This window comes from Giraffa tippelskirchi, chromosome 3 (assembly GCF_054371585.1).
Source record: "Giraffa tippelskirchi isolate mGirTip1 chromosome 3, T2T-mGirTip1v1.2.pri, whole genome shotgun sequence".
Taxonomy (NCBI): Eukaryota; Metazoa; Chordata; class Mammalia; order Artiodactyla; family Giraffidae; genus Giraffa; species Giraffa tippelskirchi.
The window spans coordinates 185,286,385-185,314,343 of NC_137277.1; the positions used below are offsets into that span (position 1 = coordinate 185,286,385).

Genomic DNA, 27,959 nt, shown 5'->3' on the forward strand with positions numbered 1-27,959 from the left:
AAAAGCCCCCAAGAAGCTTGCAGAAAATACATCTTACTCAGCCCCAGCCCAGACCTGCTGGATCCACAGCTCCTAGGGAATCAAGCTTTTAATAAAGTTCTTAAGTGATTCCTCTTAGGCAAGTGGAGGAACCCATGCTTTTATATCAATAGTTTTCCTATCTATTGGCCTCAGATATCCCCCTAGAGCCACCCCCATCTAACCCCCTAGATGGGTCTGGGGAGCTGAAAGTAGGTGGGGGATACTTCAATCTGGGATATCTGAAGACTCCCGGCCTCCCAAACCCCTGCCCCAGGAATGCCCATGGTTTGCCTGAGTTTCCACCCAGGGAACAAAGCCACTGGAGTGAGGGTTCCTCAAGGGCCCCACCGCTGGATCCCTCTGTTTCCCTCCCCAGTCTGAGTGTCAGCCTGGACAGAGGGACACAGCTCCGAGACCCCCGCCCCATCCCCTACCCTCCCACCCCACCCGCACTCAGCCCTTCAGTTGCTTCAGCCAGTTTTTCCCTTCCCACTCTAATGAGGAAGGGGTATGAGGAAGATACGTCTTGATCCGTTAGTATGATACGAGCTGTAACGGGAATTAGCTGAAGCGTGAGAGCAACAGAGGAGGGAAGGGAGACATGCGGGGCCAGAGGAGGTAGAGGGAGGGAGCTTTGGACCAGGCTGTTCTCCCCTTGGCCACCAGGTGGAACCATCAGCCAAAGACAGTTTGGTTGCTGTCTCAGAAACCCTTGTGGCAGTTCAGGGTGGTTGGCAGGTAAAACAGGAGGTGGGAGGGGGGTTCAGGATGGGGGACACATGTACACCCATGGCTGATTCATGTCAATGTATGGCAAAACCACTACAATATTGTAAAGTAATTAGCCTCCAGTTAAAATAAATTAATTTAAAAAAAAAAATAGGGTTCAGATGAGTATCCTTAATATTCATAAATCCAAAGAGGACAATGAAAAAGAGGGGAGAAAGAATGAAGTATTTAAGGAGAACTAACCATGGGTTAGAACTTCCCAGAGGGTGAGAGCTTCCCCGGTGTTTCAAAGGTAAAGAATCCGCTTGCAATACAGGAGATACAGGTTCAATCCCTGGGTCTGGAAGATCCTCTAGAGAAGGAAATGGAAACCACTCCAGTATTATTGCCTGGGAAATCCTATGGACAGAGGAGCCTGGCAGGCAACAATCCATGGGGCCACAAAGAGTCAGACACAACTTAGCAATTAAACAACAACAACAAGCCATGAGTTAAGTATTATACCAGGCATTGCATGCATTTTAACCTGATTTGAATCTCATAAACATTCTTCAAGACAGGTACTCATTCATTCATTTTTGACAAGCATATATCAAAGACCCAGTTGTATGCCAGCACTGTTCTTGGGGCTGGGGATACAGTGAACAAGACAGGCAGGCCATTCCCTGTTGTCTCAGAGCTTGCATACAATTTGCAGATAAAGAAGCAGCCCAGAAAGGAGGCCAAGTTCACCACGTTAGTGAGTACAGGTGCCAGAGGTTGGTGCTTTAACCAAGGTTCATATAGCACCAAGTCTGACCTCTGCTCTACCTTACGGCCTGAGGCCTGGTTGTGCTCACATTAAGGCACCCCAGGAAGAGTGACGGCCTCCCTGGGATTTGGTCAGCAAAGGGTTACACCCAAAGGAAGGTAGAGAAAGCTCTCTATCTTCTTAGTCTCGAAGTTATTGGTGGAGCTCTCATTTAATGTTATTGGCAGTAGACATTGTGCAACAGGCTTCACGTTTCCTAACTGAATCTTTTCAATCAGACTGCAAGGCAGGTATCACTGATCCCATTGTACAGGTGATAAAACCAAAATGTCTTAGTGACTTGTTGAAGATCATAGAACTTAGAAGTTATTCAAGATCATAGTGATCAGTGGCACCTCCACCATGCTGCTTTGGGGAATGGGATTTATAGACTGTCTTATTTATAGACGGTTTAAATGACTGTCTCCTGCTGGGTTGGAAACTCACACCTCTTGGCTTTACGTACGGGTTCACACTCACTTCTCACAGTAAGCGCATAAATGTGGAAATCCCTTCTTAAGTTCACTGGAGAAGGCAATGGCACCCCACTCCAGTACTCTTGCCTGGAAAATCCCATGGATGGAGGAGCCTGGTAGGCTACAGTCCATGGGGTCGCAAAGAGTCGGACACGACTGAGCGACTTCACTTCACTTCTTCACCTCCTAAGTTGGATCAGTACAAGATGGGAGACAGCAGCCGAATGATCTCCCCCAAAAGATGCTCTTAACACTGCAGTCAGGGATGAAGGGAGAATGCTTACGAAAGAGTTTTCCAAAAGATCAGGAGACTAAGATTTTTTATTTTAATATTAATGTTTTTGTTGAGGTATAGTTTATGTATACAATATTACATAAGTTTCAGGTCTATGACATAGTGATTCACAATTTTTAAAGGCTATATTCCATTTATAATTATTATAAAATATTTTATATTCTCTGTGTTGTACAATATACCCTTGTAGATTATTTTATACACAGTAGTTTGTATCTCTTAATACCCTACCTTCATCTTCCCTCTCCCCTTTTCTCTCTCCTCAGTGGTAGCCACTAGTTTGTTCTCTGTATCTGTGAGTCTGTTTCTTTTTTTGTTATGTCCACTCATTTATTTCATTTTTTAGATTTCATATATAAGTGATGATATATTATACAGTATGATTGGAAGGACTGATGCTGAAGCTGAAACTCCAATACTTTGGCCACCTGATGCAAAGAACTGACTCATTAAAAAGACCCTGACGCTGGGAAAGGTTGAAGGCAGGAGGAGAAGGGGACGACAGCAGATGAGATGGTTGGATGGCATCACCGACTCGATAGACATGAGTTTGAGCAAGCTTCAGGAGTTGGTGATAGACAGGAAAGCCTGGCATGCTGCAGTCCATAGGGTCACAAAGAGTGGGACACAACTGAGTGACTGAACTGAACTGATCATACAGTATTTGTCTGTCTCTTTCTGACTTATTTCACTTAGCATAACACCCTCCAAGTCCATCCATGTTGTTGCAAATGGCAAAACTTCATTCTTTGTTATGGCTGAGTAGTATTCCTTTGTATATACTTATTCATACTCCATTCATCTACTCATGGACACTTAGGTTGCTCCCATATCTTGGCAACTGTAAATAATGCTGCTATGAACACTGAGGTCCATACATATTTTTAATTAATCTTTTCATTTTTAAAATATGTAGCCAGGAGTGGAATTACTGGATCATATAGTAGTTCTATTTAATTTTTTTGAGAAACTTTCATACTGTTTTCCATAGGGGCTGCGCCAATTTACATTCCTGCGAGAAATATGTGAGAGTTCCCTTTCAGGAGACTGAGATTTTGGCTGAAGCGCTCACTTGTATGTTCTGTCTGTCTGTCTCTCTCTCCCCTGAGGAGTCCCCAAGGCACTAGGAAGAATGACAGACTCAGCGTTGCTGGGCCTCTGAGGCCCCAGGAAGAGGCTGGGCGGGGAGCTGTGTCTCTGGAGCAGAGCCAGCACCGCCTTCCCCAAGCCTGCTCGTCCCCTGAGACCCGGCTCAGGTGCCCCTCCCTGATCACCCCCTATTGTAATTGCCTGTCTCCCCATCTAGATGAGACTTGTATCCCAATGGCCAGCATCTTATCTCTCCCGTTCTCCGTCCCCAGCGCCCAGTGCCTAGGTATGAACGTCCGTGAGGGGGGAGGGTTGAGACGGGGAGGAGGAGCAAAGGTCCCGAAGAAAGCTCCCTAGTGGCCACGCCGGAAGCCTGGGAACTTCGGATGGTGAAGGAGGAAATGACTTGCCCTCCTCTGCTGCCTGGGCCACATCCCCCACACTGCCCACACACCCTCATACCACCCCATACACACCATCACACACCCTCATACCCTCACACACAGCCCACACGCTCACACACATTCCACACACACCTCATACCCTCACACACACCCCACACACTCTCACAGACATTCCACACACACCTCATACCCTCACACACCCCACACACTCTCACACACATTCCATATACACCTCAGACCCTCACACACACCCCACACTCACACACATTCCATATACACCTCAGACCCTCACACACACCCCACACACTCACACACATTCCATATACACCTCATACCCTCACACACACCCCACACTCACACACATTCCATATACACCTCATACCCTCACACACACCCCACACACTCTCACAGACATTCCACACACACCTCATACCCTCACACACTCCACACACTCTCACACACATTCCATATACACCTCATACCCTCACACACATCCCACACTCACACACATTCCACATACACCTCAGACCCTCACACACACCCCACACACTCACACACATTCCATATACACCTCATACCCTCACACACACCCCACACACTCACACACACATTCCGCACACACTCCACACACATTCCACACACACCCCACACTCTCATACACATTCCACACACACCTCATACCCTCACACACACCCTACACACTTTCACAGACATTCCACACACACCTCATACCCTCACACCCCCCCACACTCTCACACACATTCCACACACACCTCATACCCTCACACACACCCCACACACTCTCACAGACATTCCACACACACCTCATACCCTCACACACCCCACACACTCTCACACACATTCCACACACACCTCATACCCTCACACACATCCCACACTCACACACATTCCATATACACCTCAGACCCTCACACACACCCCACACACTCACACACATTCCATATACACCTCATACCCTCACACACACCCCACACTCACACACATTCCATATACACCTCAGACCCTCACACATACCCCACACACTCACACACACATTCCGCACACATTCCACACACACCCCACACTCTCATACACATTCCACACACACCTCAGACCCTCACACACACCACACACACTTTCACACACATTCCACACACACCTCATACCCTCACACACACCCCACACACTCTCATAGACATTCCACACATACTGCATACCCTCACACACACCTCACACACTCACACACACATTCCACACACATTCCACACATTCCACACACACCCCACACTCTCACACACATTCCACACACACCTCATACCCTCACACACACCACACACACTCTCACACACATTCCACACACACCTCATACCCTCACACACACCCCACACACACACACTCACGCACACACACACACACCCTCATACCTCATACCCACACACACATCCCACACACTCACATACACCCACATACACATCCTCACACCCTCACACACAGCCCACACACAATCTCACTCACATCCCCACACATACCTCATACTCTCACACACAACCCACACACCCACACACACCCTCACACACACACACACACACCCTCGTACCCTCATGCACACCCCCCGTACTCACACACATTTCACACACATCTCATACCCTCACACACACAACTGCACACCCTCATGCACACCCCCACACACCTCATACCCTCAAACACATCCCATATACCCACACGCACACGCTCATACCCACACACACATCACACACATTCTCACATATACCCACATACACATCTTCACACCCTCACATACACACCGTCACACACACACACTCCCCCTCATACCTGCACACACATCACACACACACCCCACACACCCACACACATACCCTCATACCCGCACACACATCACACACATACCCCACACACTTTCACACACATTCCACACACATCTCATACACTCACACACAGTCCACACACAACTGCACACCCTCATGCACACCCCCACACACCTCATACCTTGACGCACATCCTACACACCCACACACACACATCCTCACACCCCCACACATGCCATCACACACGCACCCCACATACCCTCTTATACACCTTCACACACCCACATCCTTATGCACACCCTCACACACACACATATGCTCACACAAACACACAGACACACACCCTTACACCCCCACACACACACAACCTCACACACACCTCACCATAGGCGAGCAGGGCTGGTCAGTAGCTGCTGCATGGAGGGCGGGGGTATAGAGATGAGAAGAAACCCACTTCCATTTTAGCAGTGATAACTTATGAGCACTAAAGACTTATTTTCCATTCACACATCATGTCTTCATGATGTCTGGGGGCCCAGCCTCTCTGTCTCCACTTTCAGAAGGGGAATCAGATCTGAGAAGCTGCATGTCTTCCCCAAAGCACCTGTCACTGCGGGGAGCCGGGCGAGGAATTCAGAGCAGAATTCCCAGCAGCTGAGAAAGCTGTCCCTGATCCATTTTCCATATACCCAGGCCTGAGCTATGAGCTTCTTTCCACTGCAGCAGGGGGCGAGGGATGGAACCCGGGGAGGGGCTGTCTGCAGGAGGTGGGTGGGTGGGTGTGGGGACAGCTCCACCTGTCGCTGCCGCTGGGGCAATGCTGGACCCAGAGAGCGGCCCCTCCCCTTCACCTCCCCCCCAACCATAGTTCTCATCCATTGTCATCACACTGCTATATTTAAGGCCTGTGCTGTCTCCAGGATCACATTCTTCTCCCGGTCCCCGCTGAGTCCGGGGCAAGAAGAAACCAAGGACCCTCTTATCCTCTGGAATCGTCCCCCCAGAGCTACCTGAGTGGGCACAGCTGCTTCTGTGAGTCACCTCCAGCGAGCAGGGGAGAGGAGAGAGACCTCCAGATAGTGAGACCCTCAGCCTTCCATTCGGAAGTGGGGTAGGGGTGTGTGTATGTGTGTGTGTGTGTGTGTGTTGGAAAAGGATCCTGTGAGATCAGGAAAGAAAAAGCAGACTTGTGCTAGTCATGGAAATGAGAGGGGATTCTAGAAAAAAATCCCTGCCCTACCTCACTGTTCTGTGTGGCCCTGGGTCTTCCGAGCTGAGCCTTCTGTTATATGAAAGCTACAACACAACCCGCCCTCCCAGATCCCTTGGGGATGCCCTGGGAAGTGGAGGCTTTCCTGCAGGCATCGGGGATCAGCAGGGGCCTGGGTGGGCTGGCAGGTCTGGCCAACCTAGAGCTGTCCTGGCGGAGCCCTGCTTGGCCCGCCCAGTGGGCAGGGGATGAGAGCAAGGCCGTGGGGCCCACATCACAGGGCTGGGAGGGCATTCATCCAGCCTGGACTCACTGGCACCAAACCCAGGCCAGCACTCCCGCCTCAGAAACTGGTAGGGAACATTAAGAGCACATCCCCGCCTGCCCAGACCTCCTGGGTAGGCTGTATGTCCGCTCCCGCCCACAGGACCCAGCTTTCTGCCGTCAGGGCTCCTGGCTCGTCCGCTTCTCTTCCCATCCTGAGGAACTGGAGAGACCTCCTTGACTGTTCTCACTGGGAGATGCTGTCAGAGAGCTGGGGGGATGGTGGCGGACATTGTAGACAGGGCAGTGGCCAGACTGAGGCTTGGGAGGAAGGTCGAGAAAATGGAGTGGGTGGGGAAGGCCACAAGGCAGGACCCCAGGTGCCTTTGCACCCTCGGGGGAGGGCAATGGGGGCCGATGTCCCCTCCTGACCCACCATGCATCGCTGACCCCTCCCCAGCAGGCACACACCACCTTCTGGAGTGAGAGGGCTGGAAAGCTGCAATCTGCTCACGACCTAATCCCAAGCCTCAGTCAGCGCTTTAAAAAGAACCGATGGCTCATCCCTAAAGCCAGGGGTCTGGTTGCGGGCAGCCCAGGAGGTCAAGGATGAGCGCCAGGCCTGCCCCGCTGTGCTCGTCAGGAACAGAGCATCCGGGGAAAGCAGCCAGCAGCTGAGGCCAGGGAACGTTAACCCTCCACTGCTGGGGCCAGGGCCGCGTTCCAGGCGAGACAGGGCCTCCCTCACTGGTACCCAGTGGCTCTCTTCTGGGCTGAGAGGAGGAAGGAGCAGAAAGAGCAGGCCAGTCATTGTCTGGGTGCAGGCGGCCTCTTCCTCGGGGGTGTGGGGGTGCTGGATAGGAAGCCCAAGGGATGACGTCCCATTGAGTTCAGCGAGGTCATTGCAGGAAGCCTCACAGGCAGTCCTTGGTCCCAGCTAACACTCTGCAGTGATCCAGGCTCTCCTGGGGGTTCTTTTCTGGATGCCCAAAGGGAGCAAACTTTAAGGAACCAGAAGAAATAAATTCCCATTAAGACTGACCCTTGGCAGCCTGAGCCCTCTGACACCCCAGAATAGGCCTTTCCGGGTCAAGGATCTCTGATGAGGCCAGTGCGCCCACCTCCCACATTAGAGGGAGACATGGTCCCACATTAGACTTAGAGACATGGTCCCCCACAGGCATGTTCTGAACACACACACACACACTCACTCTAGCTTGGCCAGCAGGCCCCCCAGAAGAGGCAGGGACAGGGAAGAGCCTGACCTCATAGAAGCAGACAGGAGAGGGCTAAGTGCTGCTCTCCCCTTTGGTCTCCTCCTTTGTGCCCAGGGTCTACATCAGGGCCAAACCCGGTAAGGACCTTTCCAGGTAAGAGGCCTATCCCGAATGCACCTGGAGGAACATGGAAGCCAATTCCAGGGGTGCCACCGAGAAGCACCGTGGGGCTTCAGCATCAGAGGGCCCTCAGAGGCCCGGGGGTAACATTGTACCCCAGATCCGGGAAAGAATTTACCGCAAGAACTCAGAGCCAGCTAGCTTGGGGCCCCCACTCCCCTGCCCACTTCTCCTTGCCCTGGACATCACAGTGCTCAGTCCCTCACGTGTGGGAAGCTGAGGCCGGAGAAGGGAAGGCCTTGCTCAGACCACGTGGAGGGGCAAGGACAGAGCGCAGCTGGAAGCCGGGGCCCGCTCCTCAATGCGGGGCAGCCCATGCGGTGGTGGACGAGCCAGGCTAAGAGCTCGAAGGCTGCCTCTGTCACCTGGGCAGGCGTGGGTCCCTCCCTGTTGGGCCTTGAGATCGCCTGCCTGCCTGCCCACCAGAGAGAGATCCGCCCCCTCCACCAGCAGACCTCCAGAGAGATGCTGGCGGACCCCACGGGGAGGGGTGGGTGGACACCTGGTGGGGTAACCGTGCACCTCGGCTCTGCAGGTTGTCGCTCTCGCAGCCATGACTCTGCCTCACAGCCTGGGAGGTGTGGGGGAGCCCCGGCCCCCCCAGGCCATGCAAGTGCACCGGCGGGAGCACCGCCGGGAGGAGGAGCAGAAGGAGGAGCGGCAGCACAGCCTGCAGATGGACTCCTCGACGCGGAGACGGACCTTCCACAGCAGGTGGGGTGTCAGGGACCCCCCGCCCAGCCACTGCTCTTTTCCCAGGGCCCCCAGTCTGAGTGGGGAAGCACAGCCTGACCTCCGCATACTCCAGTCTGAGGGGGAAGGTGTAGGCCTGCTCTCTGGAGTCTCCAGTCTGAGGGGGGAGGCACAGCCTTGACCTTGGGAGATTCCTGTTGGAAGGGGAGGAATGACCCTTCTTTTTGGAGAACCCAGTCTGCGATGGGAAGCACAGCTCTGCTTTGTGGAGCCCCCAGTCTAAGAGAGGAGGCATGGCCCTGTTCTTAGACCACGGTTTGAGGAGGGAGGCACAGTTGTGCCTGCTAGTACCCTGAGGTGGGTAGATGGAGCCCCCAGCCAGACCCCCCAGCCAAATCTACAGGAGCCATGAACTCTCTTTTCCCCTGGGCAGCGAGGAAGAGTATCAGTTCAGTGCTGCAGACTACGCCCTTGCAGCAGCCCTGGCTCTGACAGCCTCCTCAGAGACAACGTGGTAAGTCGAGTGACCTTTCCAGAGAGCCCTGGGCTGGGAGGAGGTCATCTTGTCCAGTCCCCTGCCTCCTTACTGGGCTCCCACACTCAGCTTAAAAAAAAATGCCCAAGATTACACACCCAGAACAGGTGACTAGTCAGAGGTTTAAGCCTAGTGCTGACTGATGGCAAAGCCCACTGCACCACCCTCTGATGGGTCCACAGGCAGTACTGAAGGACCATCCCTAGGGGAGAGGATGGGGGTCCGTGCTTCACCACCCGGCTTCCATGATGGGGAAGGAGTCTAGGGATAGAGAGAGGAGAAGCAGGTAAACCAGCCCACATGTCAAACACAAGCCCCGAGATAGGATGGCCTCCAAGCTTGGGAGCATCCTTAGGCCTGTGTCCTGCTCCTGGCTGGCCCAGAGCAAGTCACTCAGCCTGTAAAGCAAATCTCTACCCGGTCAAATGGGGAGACTAAGCCTGTCTGCTTGGCTATAGTGAAAACAAGAGGAACCATGTATTAAGTGTTAGTCATTCAGTCGTGTCCAATTCTTTGTGACCCCATGGACTGTAACCCGCCAGGCTCCTCTGTCCATGGAATTCTCCAAGCAAGAATATTGGAGTGGGTTGCCATTCCTTTCTCCACCTTCTACAACCCAGACCCATTCAGGGGATTTTGGAGGCAAGAAAGGATTAAAGTTGCCCTTGTCCTCAAGAAGCTTCAAGCATGGCCAGCAAGGCCGGGCATAGGAGAGGCAGGACCAGGACACGCCCGCACAGCACCACCCACAGGCACTTAGCCTCTGATGGCCTCTGTCACCGCAGGGAGGCCCAGCTGAGGCGCCAGACCAGCACCGTGGAGCTGGAAGAGCGAGGGCAGAAGCGGGTGGGCTTCGGCAACGAGTGGGAGAGGACAGAGATTGCCTTCCTACGGACCCAGTGGCTGCTGCGCCAGAGAAGAGACCGGAAGGCACTGAGGCGGCGGGTGAGAGGGGTGGGCGGGGGCTTCCGGGGTCCTGGGACCTGCAGCCCTTCTCATGCTGCGCCCCCCACCCTACCCCCTTCTCCAGAAAAGCTGGGTCTCCCAGTGCCCCCACCTTCCAGCTGCATGACCTTGAGCAAAGCAATGATTTTAACTGACCCTCAGTTTTCTCATCTGTAAAATGGACGTATGTGGTCCAATACTGAGCATCAGTGTGGGAAGTAAATGAGAACAGGCTTATAAAACCACTTTCCCAGTTCCTAGAACACAGGAGACACTTGGGAAACGTCAGGGATCTGAACCCACCTCTGTATCCCATCCCTGGGCGGGACAGAAACAGCTGTAAATACTTACATGGTTGTTATCACTGCCCATGCTTTTCACATAATGACTAATGTAATCCTCCCTAAAATCCCACAGGAGAGTGGGACAATCTGATTATCATCCCCATTTTACAGATGAGGAAACAGAGGCCTGGCCTATGGTCTCATAGCCAGTAAGTGGCAGAGTTTGGCCTTGATTCCAGGTCAGGTCCCAAAGCCCCATGCCCTGCCCTCTGTGCCATGCTGCCTCTCAGCCGTTGGCGAGGAGAGTCCAGCCTGGGTGTCAGGGGAAAGGTAACAGCAAAGACGGGGGAGGTGGTGCCCTGGCTCCTGGGACTCACAGGCCCTTCCTGCCTCCAGACAGAGGAGAAGGTCCGGGAGGCCAAGGAGCTGCGGGAGCTGTGTTCCGGCCGTGGGCCCTGGTTCTGGATCCCTCTGCGCTCACACGCAGTCTGGGAGAACACCACGGTCCTACTGACCTGTACCGTCCAGGGTTCGCCTCCTCCTCAGGTCACCTGGTAAGCCCTCGGGGCAGGAGAGAAGGGGTCCTTGCCCTGCCTCCAGGCTCTGGGCCTCAGGAATCCCTTGAATGTGACTTCCTTGCACACAACACCTTCCCTCCAGGGGCCTGGTCCCTTCCCCAGAAGTTCCTGCTGCCTTAGAAAAGCCATAGACCCATAGCACTGAGCTCTGCCCTCCCCCAAACAGAGCAGCAGCTGCTGGGGAAGCTCAGGAGGGGTTATTCTTAGCTGCCTCCCAGCCAGCCTGGGGCTAGAGGTCTGGGCCACCCAGGGAGCCAGCACTTGTGAAAATAAGATTATGGTGGCATGAGAAGCCAGCTGCCCCGAGCTGGGCATCTCCAGGGTTGCAGGAAGATGGTGGAGGCAGGTCCAGGGTTGGGGCAGGAGAGGAGGCAGGGAGGGTAGGGGCTCTAAGTGAGAAGGATCCCAGGCCTTGCTTGCTCTCTCTGCTAACTCTGTGTGTGGTCTCAGCTATGGTTCAAACTCTCTGGTCCTGCCTCAGTTTCCTGGTCTGTGAAATGGGTTGAAGACCTCCTGTCCAGCTTGCATGTGGTGAGGATTTAATGCCACGACAATGTGGAAGCCCTGAGAACTTTCTGGAAAAGCAGGAGGTGCCATTCCTGGGAATGTACTCATAAAAGAACCATGGAGTTGAGGCCTTGCTGGCAGAGGGGCGCGGAGGCAGGAGTCTTCTGAAAGGACCTGGGGAGGTGGGCATGGCAGCACCTGGTGTCTCACTCCACCCCAGAGGGAAATGTGTCATTCACACAGCTGAGCTCAGTCTATCCTGAGCTCCCCAGGGTCTAAGGCCCATTGTCAGGTATGCTGGGAGACAAGGAAGAGATTTCAACAAATATTTACCAGGAGCATAATCTGTCCCAGGCCCTGGCTCAGGCAATGAGGCATAGAAATGACCCAGACACAATCTCTCCTCAAGGAACTCTCAACCCAGAAGAGAAATGTCAACACAATGAGAAATATGTCCAAGGGTGATATTTCAGATAAAAGAGTGGACGTGAAGAAGGGCAGTAGCTGCCTCCACCTGGAGAATCCAGGAAGGCTTCTCAGAGGAGGTGACATATAAGCCCGATCTCAAGGGTGAACAGACAAGCGTCTCGGTAGGAGAGAGAAGATAAGTACAAAAATAACTGAGGTCACAAAGGAAAAAGCAACATCTTACACTTGAACCTCCCTTACGCTGACCCAGCACTTTTCCTCTTATTTGAGCCTCTGGGCCATTCATGAGGTTAGAACTATATCCCCATTTCACAGGTGAGGATATCGAGGCTCAGAGAGGTAGTATGACTTGTCTAAGGTCACACAGCTAGTGTGAGCCCGAATTCAAATTCAGGTCTCTTGCCTCCCAGCCCAGAGCTCTACCTGCCGAGAGAGTAGGAAAGTGATCATTACAGTTGTTTTTTGGTTTCATTTTTCTTTAGAGCATCTATAATGCCTCTGAAGCGAGAGAAAGGTAAAGAACTTAGGCCAGGAGCAATCAAGAAAAGTGTCCTGAGGGAAGTGTCATTGCTGGTCACTGCCAGATGGCATTCATTCAGATTCCGTGGGGACCAAGGCAGTCAGTAGAAAGACCTGGGCTAAGTGGCAGTCAGCCTAGTGGCCAAGCTCTGCCCTGCCCTGGCACTGAGGCTCATATCTAAGGCATTCCATGGGAGCCTCTTGGGAGGGAGGCTTGTTTCCATCCCTGCCAGCAAGGTTGCCACAACAAGGAGCTGAGCATTCCTTGCAAGTGCTGGAGGCCAAGGCCAGGCCCACCTCCAACTGGAGGGACTCAGGGAGCCCCGGGGGGCTCCAGGCTATGGGGATCTGGTTTCCTATCATCAGGCACCTCTGGCAGGGCCAGCTCATCCTGGATTGGCCTCCAGAGCTCCGCCGAGGCCCTGATAGAGACCCAGCCTGAGTCAACAGGACGATCCTGGCTCCCCAGGCTTGTCAGGAGTGTCCATTCATTCAGCAATTATTGAGCACTTCCTGAATGCAGGGGCAACAAGAGGACACGTCAGACAAGGTCCAGGCTGGTTATGTTTACTCCGCGGAAGTGGGTCCTGGCCACAGTTCATGAACATCAGAATCACTCTCCCAGGTCAAGCCGCTGGCAAAAGTAAAGCGAACACCAAAATATGGCAAATTCCCTGGCGGTCCAGTAGTTAGGACTCAGTTCTCTTACTGCCAGGAGCACGGGTGTGATCTCTGGTTAGGGAACTAATAAATACCCCACAAGCCATGCATCAAAATATTTTTTAAATTTATAAAAGAGGTTTTGGGGTGAGGGTGGGAGGATACCTACCAGAATATGTAAGGGAAAATAAACTTAGATACATAATTTTCAAAATCTCACTCTTTCTCGTAGGCCTCACTGAGCCAGGCTCTGGGTTGGGCGCCTGCCTCAGTTGTCTCATTTAATGCTGTTTTATGATTGGCTGCCATTCAGCCTCATCCACATAGCCAAGCCTTCAAGGGCCTGGGGACAGGCAGGAGACTGACGCCCAGAGCAGGCCAAAATGAGAGCTGAGGTTCCAGGCTGTCCAGGTCATGCCCAGAGCTGCAGCTGCTGCTTTTTTTGGGAAAGGCAGAGGCTGGCCCAGACTGAGGTGTCTGGAATGTTCCTGACAGCTGGGGGATGGGGAGGTTGACCTTGGCCCCCCCAGGCCTGAGAGAAGTGGAAAGATTGGGCATCCAGATTAGGCATCACCCTCCCCACAGAAGACTTAATTGGGCTCCTTTCAGAAGAGGGCACAGCCTGAGGGCCGTAAAGTAGGGTGTGGGCACAGCACTGTTTGGTTGCCATGGAGACAAACAGGGCATGGGGGGTGGGCAGGTCCAAGGAAGGTGATATACTGAGGCTGGGGCGCCCTCTTTTGGCCAAGGCCTTCTCTTTGACCTCAACCACCACTGGGGCTGGGCTTCCCTGGTGGCTCAGCTGGTAAAGAATCCGCCTGCAATGCAGGAGACCCCAGTTCGATTCCTGGGTCAGGAAGATGCCCTGGAGAAGGGATAGGCTACCCACTTCAGTATTCTTGGGCTTCCCTGGCGGCTCAGATGATAAAGAATCCTCCTGCAACACAGGAGATCTGGGTTCAATCCCTGGATTGGGAAAATTCCCCTGGAGGAGAGCATGGCAACCTACTCCGGTATTCTTGCCTGTAGAATCTCATGGACCGAGCCTGGCAGGCTACAGCCCACAGGGTCGCAAAGAGTCGGACATGACTGAAGCTACTGAGCATGCTCACACACACACCTCTGGGGCTGACTCTTCACACAAAGGCCTCATGGACACAGAGGCCCAGAGAGGGGATGTGGTGTGATATGCCCAAGGTCACACAGCAAACAGTGGCAGGAACCCAGGCCTCCTAACTTTCACAGACATTCACTCATCAGACCTCCAGAACATACCCCAGTGGGCTGTGGGCAGAGGCAAGGACACCTGGCTGTCCAGGGCTTGCGGCAGAGGGAACAAGACTTCACAGAAAACAAAAGGAAGTATCCAGGGTACAGTGGGGTGGGGCCATGGTTGGGAATCACCTGGCAAGTCTCAAAATAACTGATCCCCAGATTCTAAGCCCAGAAACTCTGATTTCATGGATCTGGGCTGAAGCCTGGGCATGGAGTTTTTTAATGACTTAAAGAAGATAGATTTTTTTTTCCCCCTTTCATGTAAATGTCTGATGTAGACGAGGAAGGGCTGCATGGCAACTCCACCCCTCAGCCTAGGGACTCAGGCCTGTTCCCATGCACTGCTGAGGACCTCAGGTCTTCCTGGTTCAAGATGGCAGCCGTATTTATGGCCATATTCTTGGCGCAAAATTGAAAGGAAAGATGACGTGAAAACGGGTGGAGAGTGTCGTCAGAAGCAGCCACATGACACTTGGACTCATTTTGTGACACCTGGACTTATTTCTGTTGACAAGACTTAGTTTAGTCATGTGGTCATACTTAGCAGAAGCAGAGACTAGGAAACACGTTAGATCTACTTTAGAATAAGAGGAGAATGGCTGGTGGAGAACAATGAGCAGTTTATTTTTTAATATTTATTTAATTTATATTTGGCTGCACTGGGTCTTAGTGGCAGCTTTTCTCTAGTTGCAGTGTAAGGGCTTCGCTGTCTTGTGGCATGAGAGATCTTAGTTCCCAACCAGGGATCAAACCCACATCCCCTGCATTGGAAGGCAGACTCTTAACCACTGGACCACCAGGGAAGTCCCTGCAATGAGCAGATTCTGATGCAAATTCTCAAAGGCTTACATTTAGACTCTGAGCATGGAGATTTTTAAATGAGATGGTTGGATGGCATCGCCGACTCAATGGACATGAGTTTGGGTGAACTCCGGGAGTTGGTGATGGACAGGGAGGCCTGGCGTGCCGTGGTCCATGGGGTCGCAAAGAGTCGGACATGACTGAGTGACTGAACTGAACTGAACTGGTGATTTTAACAAGAACTGATATTAAGAACTGTTGTCCTGGGGGTTGACAAAAAGGAAGGGTTGGAGAACTTTCCTTGGTACCCCTTCAGAGAGGAAGGAAAAGCTGGAGCCTGGTCCTTGGGGGTACCCCTGGTAAGGGAAGGGGCAGATACCCGTAATTATGGCTCCCTCTTGTCTGCCCTCCAGAAGGGAATAAACACTTGAGCATCCACAGCCTTCAAACTTTACATATCTTATCTCATTTAATCATCACAACAACCCTGCAAGGTCAGCGTGATTATTATTCCCATTTCACAGATGAGAAAAACTGAGGTTTGGAGCTGCCCTGAGTCACACAGATGAATAAGCAGCACAAAACTAAGGTTGGAATCCAGGTCTAAGAGGCTCGGGATCCTTCCCACTCAGACCACATTGCCTCCCACACTCCACTGTGTCTCCACAGGTACAAAAATGACATGAGAATTGATCCCCGTCTCTTTCCTGCCGGCAAGTATCGAATCACCAACAACTATGGACTACTGACACTGGAGATCAGGAGGTGAGACCATGAGCCCCAGAGAGACCCATGGTCCCAAGCCCCAGCACTACCAAGGCCAGAGCAGGTCCAAACCCCTCCTCAGAGCTGTGAACCACGTCAGCCTCAAAATAGTGAATGTGGGATGGACCCTCCTTTAACTCCCATAAAGTCAGATTAAATAGGTCTGAAGTGGGGCCCAGGAATTGGTATTTAACAGACACCCCCATGTGATTCCAATGTCTTAGAATACACGGTGAGAAATTTGGACTTGGCTAGCAGCTAGGTATGTGGGGAGAGTTCCTTGCTGGGGGCGAGAACACACACACACATATACACACACGCGCGTGCAAGGGGAAGCAGAAGAGAGAGAGGTAGGTAGGCCTTTCAGGAGGTAGTGAGTCTTAAGCACAGTGTTGAAGGAAGAGGCAGCACAGTATTCCCCAAAGTACGCACTGTTCGTAAGAACTGCCAGGTGCTGAATTCCTCCAGGCACCAAGCCCTGTGCTTGCTGCTTTCCGAATATGGTTGTCAAGGCCCACCCTCGTTCTCTCAAGGAAACATTGTTCCATCCATGTGACAGAAGAAAAAGCTGAGGCTCTGAAAGATTAAAGCTCTTGCACAACTTGTACAGGGCAGGGCCTGGGATTGAGTCAGTTCTTTCCATCTAGGTTCTTTCCAATACACCAAACCCTCCACCTCAACCCACTAGGGCTCTGGGAGACTCAAACATAAACAGGAGGCTCCAGAAGCCAAGTGGGGCTGTGTGGACATAAATACCTGACCCTCCAAGGCTCCACAGGGAGGCGCCCTGTGGACTGCCCCGTCGGGGACAGCATGCAGGGCCGGGGCAGCCTGGGGGAGCAGGTGGAACTGGCCTTTGAAATCAGAGGGATTCCTGCTCCGAGCAAGCAGGGGAAGAGAGGGGGCACCAAGGGGCCTCTCGGCTTGCTGATGGGGCCAGATACGCCCTACTGCCACGGTTGCCCTGGGATGGAGCCAGCCCAAGCCTCCACGAGAAACAAGCCAGGGTTGGCCTGGCTGGTGGTGAGCCCCAGGCCTGGGCTTGAGAACACCTGGGCAACCGGCCCAGGTCTGACCCAGGCTGGCGGTGTGCCTGGGCATCTCCTGCTCCAGGGTTCTGCCTGGGAGGTGTTGACAGAGCGGGAGGCTATGCCCAAGAGTGGGCTTGTCGCCTTGAAGTGGGGTTGAATTCCAGTTGCTCTGTGACCCTGGACCAGTCACTTAGCTCAAATGTTATAACAATCGTGTTTTCAAAGCACTTTCACCTAAGCCGCGGTGTTGTTTTCCCAGTTTTTCAAAGGAGGACCTGGAGGTGTGGAGAGGGACAGGGGCAGTCCAAAGGCACCCAGCTTTTCAGGGGCAGGCCCTGACCTAGAGCCTAAAGTCCTCCTGTAACCACCCCCTTTCCCACCCAACCTGCTCTCGGGACTTGAGTTTTTCGGGGAGCCCAGCAGTCTCGGGGAAACATCTCCCTCCCTCCTTTTCAGATGTACTGTTGAGGACGCGGCCACCTACACGGTGAAGGTCAAGAACGCCTACGGCCAGGCCTCTTCCTTTGCCAAAGTCCTTGTCCGCAGTGAGTCCTCCCATGCCCAACAGGCCAGGCGGCCCACACCAAACCCTGGATGAGCAGATAAGGATGCGGATCTGCGCCAGACTTGGGGCGGGCCAGGGGTATCTGTCCTGGGATTGAGTAACCAGGGTGGCCACCGGGACTCCTGCTTCCCCGAAGACTTCAGAGCAAATGAGATTCTCCACTCTCAGGCTATACAAGCTATATCCCACTTCAGTGCCTGTTCGAGAGCAGGCTTGTCCCATTAGGTTGGGCTTGGGTCTAGATCCAGCTCAGGACCTCTGGGAAGGCATCCTGGCCCCCAGCAGTCCTCAGTGGGCAAATGCCGGGTCCTACCACCTCCCCTGCTGACCCTCACTGCCCTTTTTAGCTTCTGGTGCATATTTCCCAATTAGCTTAGGCCCCTCCTGGACATTGATCAGAGCCCAAAGCAGAAGAGACCCTCGAGTCCACCAGACCCCAGGCCACAAGCTGCCTCTGGTGCTGACAGGCCGTGTGAGCCTGGGTGCCACCTCACTTCCCTGACCTACCCATCTGCAAACAGGGAAACCTCCTGCCACCTCAGATGCTCCTGTGGGTTAAATGAGATGGTTTAGGAAGAGCTTGGCTGTGACAGGCTCTTGGGGAAAGATAATCCTCACCCCCACCCTATCAGCCCATGGCCCAGGCAGAGTCTAGCCAAGGAGGCCACACCTTTGAGCCCAAGTTCAGTTCAGTTCAGTTGCTCAGTCGTGTCCAACTCTTTGCCACCCCATGGACTGCAGCACGCCGGGCCTCACTGTCCATCGCCAACTCCCAGAGCTTACTCAAACTCATATCCATTGAGTCGGTGATGCCATCCAACCATCTCATCCTCTGTCGTCCCCTTCTCCTCCCGCCTTCAATCTTTCCTAGTGTCAGGGTCTTTTCAAATGAGTCAGCTCTTCACATCAAGTGGCTAAAGTATTGGAGTTTCAGCTTCAACATCAGTCCTTCTAATGAATATTCAGGACTGATCTCCTTTAGGATGGACTGGTTAGCCCAAGGCCTTGCCCTAAGAACCCAGAGAGAGAAACTCCATGTATGCAAATTCAAACACACATACACACACACACCACACACTCACATGCACACACACTCACACACATACTGGATGGCAGGCAGGCTGGAGTCCAGCCCCACCTCCCCAGCTCTCATCAGTCCTTGTTAAACTGTCCTTCACAGCCTCTCCACCCCTCTGCCCTGTTCCCCAAATAGCTCTTGGGAGGCAGTTGTCCCTGCTGCCGGGCCAGGCTCTCTGGGTGGAATCTGAGCCGTCCAGAGTCTAGTGCAAGGTCAGGCATCAGGCCCTCGGACCCTGCCTTCCTCTGTCCACCCCGCCTTCCTGTCACCTCCTCTGAATCCCCATCCCTTCCTCTAGCAGAGCCTTCCCAGGGACCGGTGTCATGTGGTGGTTTCAGGCTGTTGAGATGCTCACTGGGTGATTATGCCTCAGTTTCCCCATCTGTATTAGAGGATAATAATGTCACCAACAGACAAAGCTGCTGTGAGGATTAAATGAGTTAATAAGCAGCACATGGTGCGTGCTATGTGAACAAAAACTGTTCTTGCTGTCCCCTGGTGATCTGTGTCCACACTACCTTGGACTTTACCCTGAAGCCTCCAGGAAACTCTCCTAGCGCTGCCCTGAACCTTACCAGAAATCCCAGTCTGACCATGCTCCACCTCTAGGACTGTGTCATCCTAGCAGTGGGTGGGTTTTTTCCATGGCGATTCTCCAGGCAAGAATACTGGAGTGGGTTGCCATGCCCTCCTCCAGGGGATCTCCCCAACCCAAGGATCGAACCCAGGTCTCCCGCATTGCAGGTGAATTCTTTACCATCTGAGCCACCAGGGAAGCCCAAGAATACAGAGTGGGTAGCCTATCTCTTCTCCAGGGGATCTTCCTGACCCAGGAATCGAACTTGGGATCTCCTGCATTGCAGGCAGATTCTTTACCAGCTGAGCTACCAGGGAAGCCCTTCGGAAGGAAAACACCATTTATTGAGCACCAACCGTATGCCAGGCTCCTGCTAAGGGCTTTGTTCATGTGAGCTCAGGTATTCAGAACCCACCACCATCCCCATCAGGTAGGACTCAGGAAGGAACCGAGGCACGGATAGGCCAGGGAACTTTCTCCAGGCCTTAGAGGGAGGACCTGATAGACCAGGAGTTGAACCCACACCCAGAGGCCATGCCCCCCAAATCCAGTAGGAGTGTGCTTGCTGAGCCTTCTCCAACTCCATTTGCTCTGGGTTTCAGCTTACCTGGGGAAGGATGCTGGCTTCGATTCGGAGATCTTTAAAAGTAAGGAGGCTGGGAGGGACGGGCTTTCAGGGAGGAGGTGTCTGGAGCCCCTTTAGAATATAACCGTCCATTCCCCACAAAAGGGATTGCCTATAAACTGTTAATACTTGTGGACTGGCTTCTGGGGGCCCCTATGCACCCCAGAGCTGCCCCTAGCTTCTGGACTGTCCAGTGGCCAAAGCTGAATGAGAAAAAGGCAAAGCCAAAGAGATAAACGGATATTTGCCATTTCAGTTCACCTGGTCCCACCTAAAGAAATCTCTTCCCCACCCCGCAGCCTCCAGCATCAGGCTCTTCTCCTTGTTAAGACCACCTGGAGAACTGTGAATCCTGACCTAGAGGAGTGGGGACACCACAGAAGGGTCCTCCTCACTCCCATTCAAGCCCCAGGCTAAGCCGACGGCCTCAGAAAACTTCCGTCCTAAATTTCTGTTCCCACTAGGACTGATGTTTGGCCCCAGCGTGGAATTCACTTCAGTGCTGAAGCCGGTCTTTGCCCGTGAGAAGGAAGCCTTCTCCCTGAACTGCCTGTTTTCAGAAGATGTGCTGGACGCCGAGCAGAACATCCAGTGGTTCCGAGATGGTGAGGACCCCGGGTTCTGGCTCCCAGCCTGCAGAGGCAGAGATAGACCCCTGGTGGAGAGAGGAACTCAGCTATGCCTCTCCCCCAACCCGTACAAGCTGAGTGATGAGTGCAGACGAGGCAGAGGGAAGTGGAGAAAGCCAGGTGAACTCAGATCAAGTCACCCTGCAAAGGGTCATCGAGCATTCACAGCGACAAGCCCTGTGCTGGGTGCCAGGGCAGGGGCAGGCATAGACACGCATGAGGTCAGGGGGCTCTCCATCTGAGAGAGGGCAGGAAGCCAAAAAAACTGCAGCCTCTGCCCCTTGAGACTCTCTGGTTGAGAGCCCTTTACGTGCACACGATCGCCATCAGCACCCTCGGGTGAGGATGTATGAAGCAACAGGAACAGAGGCCAAGCGTGGGAAGCAGGTCAGCCTAAGGAGGCTCAGGGCAGGGTGTGACACTTGCCTCGGGCTTTTCAGAGTCAGTTTGTGGGTGCAGGCAAGAACTGCTACTCGTGAGGAAGACCGCTGGGGGATCACGGGCCAGGGCTGGGGAAGGCCAGTCAGCTCAGGCAGGAAGAGATGGACCAGCTAGGGAGGAGACAGACGGCTGGACCTCCTGCCCTACTCGTGACCAAGCTGGCAGCCAAAGGGCCAGGAGTGCAGCACCCCCAGCCCCCACAGCTTGACCCTAGAGAGGTGCCTCTTGGGGGGCTGGGGGCAGAGGAGTAGGGAAGCCACGAGCCCCGAGAAACAGCTGTGCCAACAGGCCGAGATGTCCCCCAAACCTGTAGATCCTCGGGAACAGAGGTGCTGACGGGGAGGAGGGGCCTTTGCAGGGACAAGGAGCAGAACGGTGCACAGCAGGACCTCGGGCGAGGCCTGGAGCCCACAGCCCCTTCCCTGAGCCCCTGCCCCTCTCACTAAGGTCCCACCTGCCGACCTCCCACCCTCTTCCCCGACCCTGACCCTCCTCACCAACACCCCAACCCTATCAGTAAGTTCTCGCCCCCTTTCCTGAGTCCCCATCCCCCGAACAAGCCCCCTCCCTTCCTTGAGCTCACAACCCCCACCCACCGAGCCCTATCTCCTTCCTTGAGCCCCCAGCCTCCCAAAGAGTCCCTGACTCTCACACCAGGCCCCCACTGCTCTTGTTCCCACTTCCTCACAGAACCTCCAACTCCTCACCGAGCCAGGAGCCCCTGGCCCCTTCCCCAGGCGCTCCCCACCCCACCTCCCACCAAGCCTGCTACAGAGGAGAGTTCAGAGACCACCTTGGCAGAGTCCTGAAGGTCACCACCCCCTTCCCCAACTCCCCAGCAGAGCCTCAGCCTCTAGCCCGGCCAACCACATCTCTGCCTGAACCCCAAAGCACCTACGGGTTCCCGGGTGAGCTCCGGATCACCCATAAGCTCACCCTGGACCCCATCTCCCTGCAGGGAGGCTGCTGAGGTCCTCCGGCCGCCGGCAGATCCTCTACGCTGACCGCCAGGCAGTCCTGAAGGTGGCCTGCGCCTACAAGGAGGATGAAGGCTTCTACACGGTCCAGGTGCCTTCGCCCTTTGGGCTCCGGGAGCAGAGCACCTACGTGTTTGTGAGAGGTAAGGGGTGGCTGTGCGCAGGGGGCCCAGCCAGAGCCCAGGGACCAGGACTCTGCCTTGACCGATGTGCCGTGGGACATGTGGGCAAGACCCCAGCTGCTTGGGGCCTCGGTGTCGCTGCTATATAGTGAATGGGGGTATTGGGGCAGAGTCTTTCTAAAATTGCCCGTGACCCTCCAAAGGGATCCAGCCTGAGAGGCTCAGGCTCGGAGGGACCTGGAGAGGAGGGCTGAGCATGGGCTGGCATCCTTTTAGTCCTGCTTGATTTCTGCCTCCGGGCTTTGCCACTTCACTGGCTGGGTGACCTTGGGCGAATGGCTTTCCCTCTAGGAGATTCAGTATTCCCACCTGCAAAACGGAGAGTTGCTCTGGGACTCAAAGATGAATTTTGCCAGTTGTTCAGGCAGATGGTCTAGAATGGGCCCCTAATAAACTGAACTCCCACTCACTCACTCCTAGATGCTGCTGTTTAAAAGAACAGGCTGTCATTCAGGTCTTGGTCTTCAAGATCAACTGCACCCCTGGGGGGTTAATGAGGAGAAGAATGATGGGTGGGAATGGGAAGGGGGGTGGTTGCCAAGTGGACACTGACTGGCAGAGCTGCCCCTACTCTCTTCCCACGCCCCCCACCATCCCGGGTTTCAGATGCTGCAGCCGAGAAGCCAGGGGTCCCAGGCTCCCCCTTGAATGTTCGATGCCTGAATGTGAACAGAGACTGCCTCATCCTGACCTGGACCCCGCCCAGTGACACCCGGGGCAACCCCATCACCGGCTACTCCATCGAGCTGTGAGTGGGTCTCCTGAGTGGCAGAGCCCACGGGGGGAGTTGGCTCTATGAGAACAAGAGTGGGGGCCACAGGAAGCAGGGACCCCCATGCCTCTCCTCGGGACAGGGCAGGAGGTAGGTGTGTTATTTAGGGGCAATAGAAAGATGTCCACCTCTGGAGTCAGCTGCTGCCCCTGGACCCTTTAAGGCACGAGCTGATCCTTGGAGGGGCAAACATCAGTGTTTGAAACCTGAGCACACGTGGCCTCAGTGGCTACTTTCCTCCCTGAGTGACAGAGACCCAGGAGCACTGAGCCTGGAGGGAGGGGGCATCCTAGGAAAGGGAGGGCCCAGACGTCCTGCCTCCTCCACCCGCTGCCAGCTCCTAGCTGGAGGTAACACCTAATCCAACCACTTGAATCCTTAAAACAATCCCTGTCTGAGGGGGTAGGGGATGATCTAGTGCCCCATTCTACAGATGAGGAAACTGAAGTACACTGTCCCATCCAGCCAGTGCTAGGAATAGCAGTGCCCAGAGGGTGTAGAGATCCCAGACTCTGAGGGTCACTCTAGAACACACACCCACAGGGAAGGCCTCCTGCGACCCAAGGCTGAAGCTGGGCTTTTAAATGGAGAGCAGGTGTTTCACCAGCCAAGACGAGCTGGGTGGACAGCGCAGGGTGGGGGAATGGCCCTGGTAGAGGCTCAGATGGGAGGATGTGAGTCACGGGCAAGGGCTGAAGCTGGGGCTTCTCTCCCACAGGTGCCAGGGAGAGTCTGAGGAATGGGTACCGTGCCACCAGGCTCCCGGCGGGACCTGTCGGTGCCCAATCCAAGGCCTCATTGAAGGTCAGAGCTACCGGTTCCGGGTGAGAGCCATCAACAGAGCGGGCAGCAGCGTCCCCTCCAAGGCTTCCGAGCCGGTTGTCATGGGCGACCGTGATGAAGCTCAGAGGAAGACAGGTGGGCACAGAGGCCCTGAAGGACATGGTAGAGCATCTGTCAGGGCACACTCAGGACTGCCTCACACAGGAGACAGGCACACGGCCCCCATTCCCCACCCTGGTCCAGGAGACGAGACACAGCCCAGCCCTCAGGACCCCCTAGTCTGATGGAGGAGACACAGCCTCAGTTCAGTCGCTCAGTTGTGCCCGACTCTTTGTGACCCCATGGACTGCAGCATGCCAGGCTTCCCTGTCCATCACCAACTCCTGGAGTTTACCCAAACTCATGACCATTGAGTCTGTGATGCCATCCAATCATCTCACTCTCTGTAGATCCCATCTCCTCCGGCCTTCAATCTTTCCCAGCATCAGGGTCTTTTCCAATGAGTCAGTTGTTCCCATCAGGTGGCCAAAGTATTGGAGTTTCAGCTTCAGCATCAGTCCTTCCAATGAACATTCAGGACAGATTTCCTTTAGGATGGACTGGTTGGATCTCCATACAGTCCAAGGGACTCTCAAGAGTCTTCTCCAACACACCAGTTCAAAAGCATCAATTTTTTGTCACTCAGCTTTCTTTATAGTCCAACTCTCACATCCATACATGACTACTGGAAAAACCATAGCTTTAACAGCCTCAGGAACCCCTAGTCTGATGGAGGAGACACAGTGCTGTCCTTAGCAACCCCTAGCCTGAGGGCAGAGGTACAGCTTGTCTGCTGGAAGAAACACAAATCTTAGCACCAGATGCTAATCTGGGGTGAAACCACAGCACCTTCTTCAGATGCCTTTAACCTGCAGAAGGGAAACTGCCCTGACTCAGAAGCTCCAAGTGGGGAGGCCGAGGGTGGGGGACACAGCCCTCTCAGCCCCTAGGAGTCACCCTGACCCGGGTGTGCTGTGCCCTCAGAATCCGACCCCATCGCTCCTCCTTTCCCCTTTGTCCCCAGCGGGCAGAGCACCTCTGGGGTCTGAGAATGCCACCTGCCTGAGGAGATACAGAGAGGGGCCGAGAGGCCAGGACCAGGGGCGGGGGAGGAATTAGCCCCCCGAGCGGGGCAGGCCCTGCCCTGTCCCTTCCTGACCTAGCCTGACCCAGTTACACCCTGCAACTAAGGGGTGCAGCCACACACACCCTGCACCCCTTAGTTCTCCACTAACGGGTTCCATTCTCCACCCTAGAGATCCCCTTTGATATGGGAAAATCCATCACGGTCAGCACGGATGACTTTGACGGTATGTGTGAACCCCCTGACACTTGGCCTCAAGACTCCAGCCCCTTCCCCGTGGTCTGGAAACTCTAGGACACAAACTGGCCCGAGGCAGAAGCTGTCTGCGGGCGTGGGTGGGATGGTGAGGATGGTGGGTGGGGATCCACCTTGGGGGCCAGGCTCTCGGTGGCTGACTGCACCCCTCCTGGGGCACGCAGACACTGGGGAAAGTCTCCAGCAGGACATGGGGAGACCCGGGCTCTGGTTCCGGCCCTGCCCTGCCCAGCCTTGCTGGGTGACTCACGCAAGTTCCTGCCCCTCTTCTGGGCCCTCTCCTCTATGCAGTGAGGGGATGAGATCTGGGGTCTCTGAGGACCCACACATCTCAGCCCCTGGGTGACTCTGATTCCAGACTTCGTGACCATCCCCTCACCCCCGACTAATGTCCACGGCAGCGAGATCCGTGAGACCTACGTGGTTCTGGGCTGGGAGGAGCCGAGACCCAGGGGCAAAGCCGCGCTGACGTACTTCCTGGAGAAGGTACGGAGACCCCTCGGGCCCCAGCCCCAGGCCAGCCAGAGAAATAGAGACACTGTGGGAGCAGGATGTGAGGGGGAGAGGAGGTCCAGGGAGGCACTGAGAGACCCCAGCGGCATCCCCTGGGGCACCCTAATGAGAAGAGAATTTCCTGTCTGCAAGTCCTGAACATAGCCCTACACACAGGCAGGGGGCTGGATTAAATGACCTTTTGAGGTTATCTCCAGCTATGGAAGGGATTTGAAATGTTGAGGGGAAGGGGCTACTGACATTTAGATGGAGGAACTGGAGAGGTCTCCCTGAGAAGGTGAGTTTGGAGTAAAAGCCTTAAGGAAACAGAGCTTCCCTCAAAGCTCAGTCGGTAAAGAGTCTGCCTGCAATGCAGGAGACCCGGGTTCGATGCCTGAGTCAGGAAGACCCCCTGGAAAAGGAAGTGGCAACCCCCTCCAGTATTGTTGCCTGGAGAATCACATGGACAGAGGAGCCTGGCAGGCTACAGTCTATGGGGTCGCAAGAGTCGGACACGACTGAGCGACGAAGCACAGCACTAAAGGAAATGAGGGGCCAGCCAGAGATTTCTGGGGGAAGAACATTCCAGGAAAAAGGCCAGCAAGTGCAAAGCCCCAGAGGCAGTGGTGGGGCCTGGCACCATCGAGGAGCATCAGGGGGCCACAGAGCCTGGTGGGCGGACAAAGTGGGACGTGGAATGTGACCAGACAGATGGCAGGAGTCAGACCACGAAGTGGCTTTTACTCCGGGGAGACTCGGGGCTCAGGAGGGTTCTGAGCAGACACGGATGGGATGTGACTTGTGCTGTAAAAGGATTCCTCTGCCTGTCATCTGGAGAAAAGACTGAAGGGAGTTAAAGGTAGAAACAGGCGGACCAGATCAGAGGCTATCGAAATAGCTCAGATGGTGAGAGACGCTGGTGGCTTTGGATCAAGGTTCTGGAAGGGAGCATGAGAGAGGTAAACCATGGCTGGAATCTGGATAAATTTTCAAGGTCGAGCCAGCTGGATTTGGGATTTGGGGGTATTTTGGGTTGGTTTTGTTTTGTTTTGTTTTGTTTTTTGGCCGCACTGTGCAGCTTGTGGGATCTTAGTGCCCCAATCAGGGATTGAACCTGGGTCCTGGCAGTGAAAGCCCCAAGCCTAACCACTGGACCGCCAGGGAATTTCCCCAACTGAATTCACTGATGGAGTATATTTGAGGGTGAGAAATGAGAGAAAGAATCCAGGAAGGCTTCCTGGACTCTAACCTGAGCAGCTGGAATGGTGGGTGCCTTTGACTAGATGTGGGCAGCACTGGCATGGAGGCAAGTTCAGGGTCAGTTCCACTGAATGTGAGATGCTTGACGGGCATCCAAGTAGAGACGTCACAGAGGCAAGTGAATCCAAAGCTCAGATATTGAGGGGCATCCTGCGGCGGGGGGAGAGGTTAATGAGAGCAGGTGTGGGAAGTGCTCTCCCACTTAACCAACGCCAAGTTTCTCTCCTTTGTCACAGTCGGTCATAGGTAGTGGCACCTGGGAGGCCATCAACTCAGAAACTCCTGTGAAATCCCCAAGATTCGCCCTCTTGGATCTGGAGAAAGGGAAGTCGTACGTCTTCAGAGTGCGAGCGATAAACCAGTATGGCATGAGCGATCCCTCGGAGCCCAGCGAGCCCATCACCTTGAGGGGGAAGCCAGGTACCTGGGATGCAGGAGATGGGCGCAGGACAAGCCAGGCTGTCAGCACCCAAGCCTCGGGCCCCCAGTGGCTGCAGGGACAGAGCCACGTGCATTTCTCTGCTCCTGACCACTTCTACCTATCACGAAGCTGAGAAGCAACATGATCACAGGCCTTTAAATTTTCAGACCATCAAAAATTACATTTCTCTAGGCAAGAGGCTCTTGGAAGTACAGGCATTTTTTTTTCCAGATCAACAATTGGTGGGCTGAAGAAT

General features: G+C 54.2%; 1 protein-coding gene across 9 annotated transcripts in view; it reads left to right on the plus strand.

The window, feature by feature from the left end:
* The first annotated feature begins 6,496 nt into the window (after nt 1-6,496).
* Nucleotides 6,497-27,959, plus strand: part of MYOM3 (myomesin 3) — a 50,489-nt gene continuing 29,026 nt past the window's right edge. For 3 of the 9 annotated variants that reach the window (XR_014078227.1, XR_014078229.1, XM_081574441.1), the window contains exons 1-16: nt 6,552-6,662; nt 8,436-8,474; nt 9,037-9,215; nt 9,628-9,708; nt 10,515-10,674; nt 11,355-11,512; nt 16,397-16,492; nt 17,980-18,068; nt 20,346-20,390; nt 20,833-20,973; nt 22,397-22,558; nt 23,204-23,345; nt 24,088-24,287; nt 25,448-25,501; nt 25,889-26,016; nt 27,519-27,702. Coding sequence is in view for 3 of the 9 variants with exons in the window: in XM_081574441.1 (XP_081430567.1) it covers nt 9,055-9,215; nt 9,628-9,708; nt 10,515-10,674; nt 11,355-11,512; nt 16,397-16,492; nt 17,980-18,068; nt 20,346-20,390; nt 20,833-20,973; nt 22,397-22,558; nt 23,204-23,345; nt 24,088-24,287; nt 25,448-25,501; nt 25,889-26,016; nt 27,519-27,702 (1,801 nt within the window). In the remaining 6 variants the exon portion in view is untranslated. Of the gene's footprint in view, nt 6,742-8,435; nt 8,475-9,036; nt 9,216-9,627; nt 9,709-10,514; nt 10,675-11,354; nt 11,513-16,396; nt 16,493-17,979; nt 18,069-20,345; nt 20,391-20,832; nt 20,974-22,396; nt 22,559-23,203; nt 23,346-24,087; nt 24,288-25,447; nt 25,502-25,888; nt 26,017-27,518; nt 27,703-27,959 lie in introns of all 9 variants that reach the window. The other 6 variants (XR_014078224.1, XR_014078226.1, XM_081574439.1 and 3 more) reach the window with 2 other exon arrangements.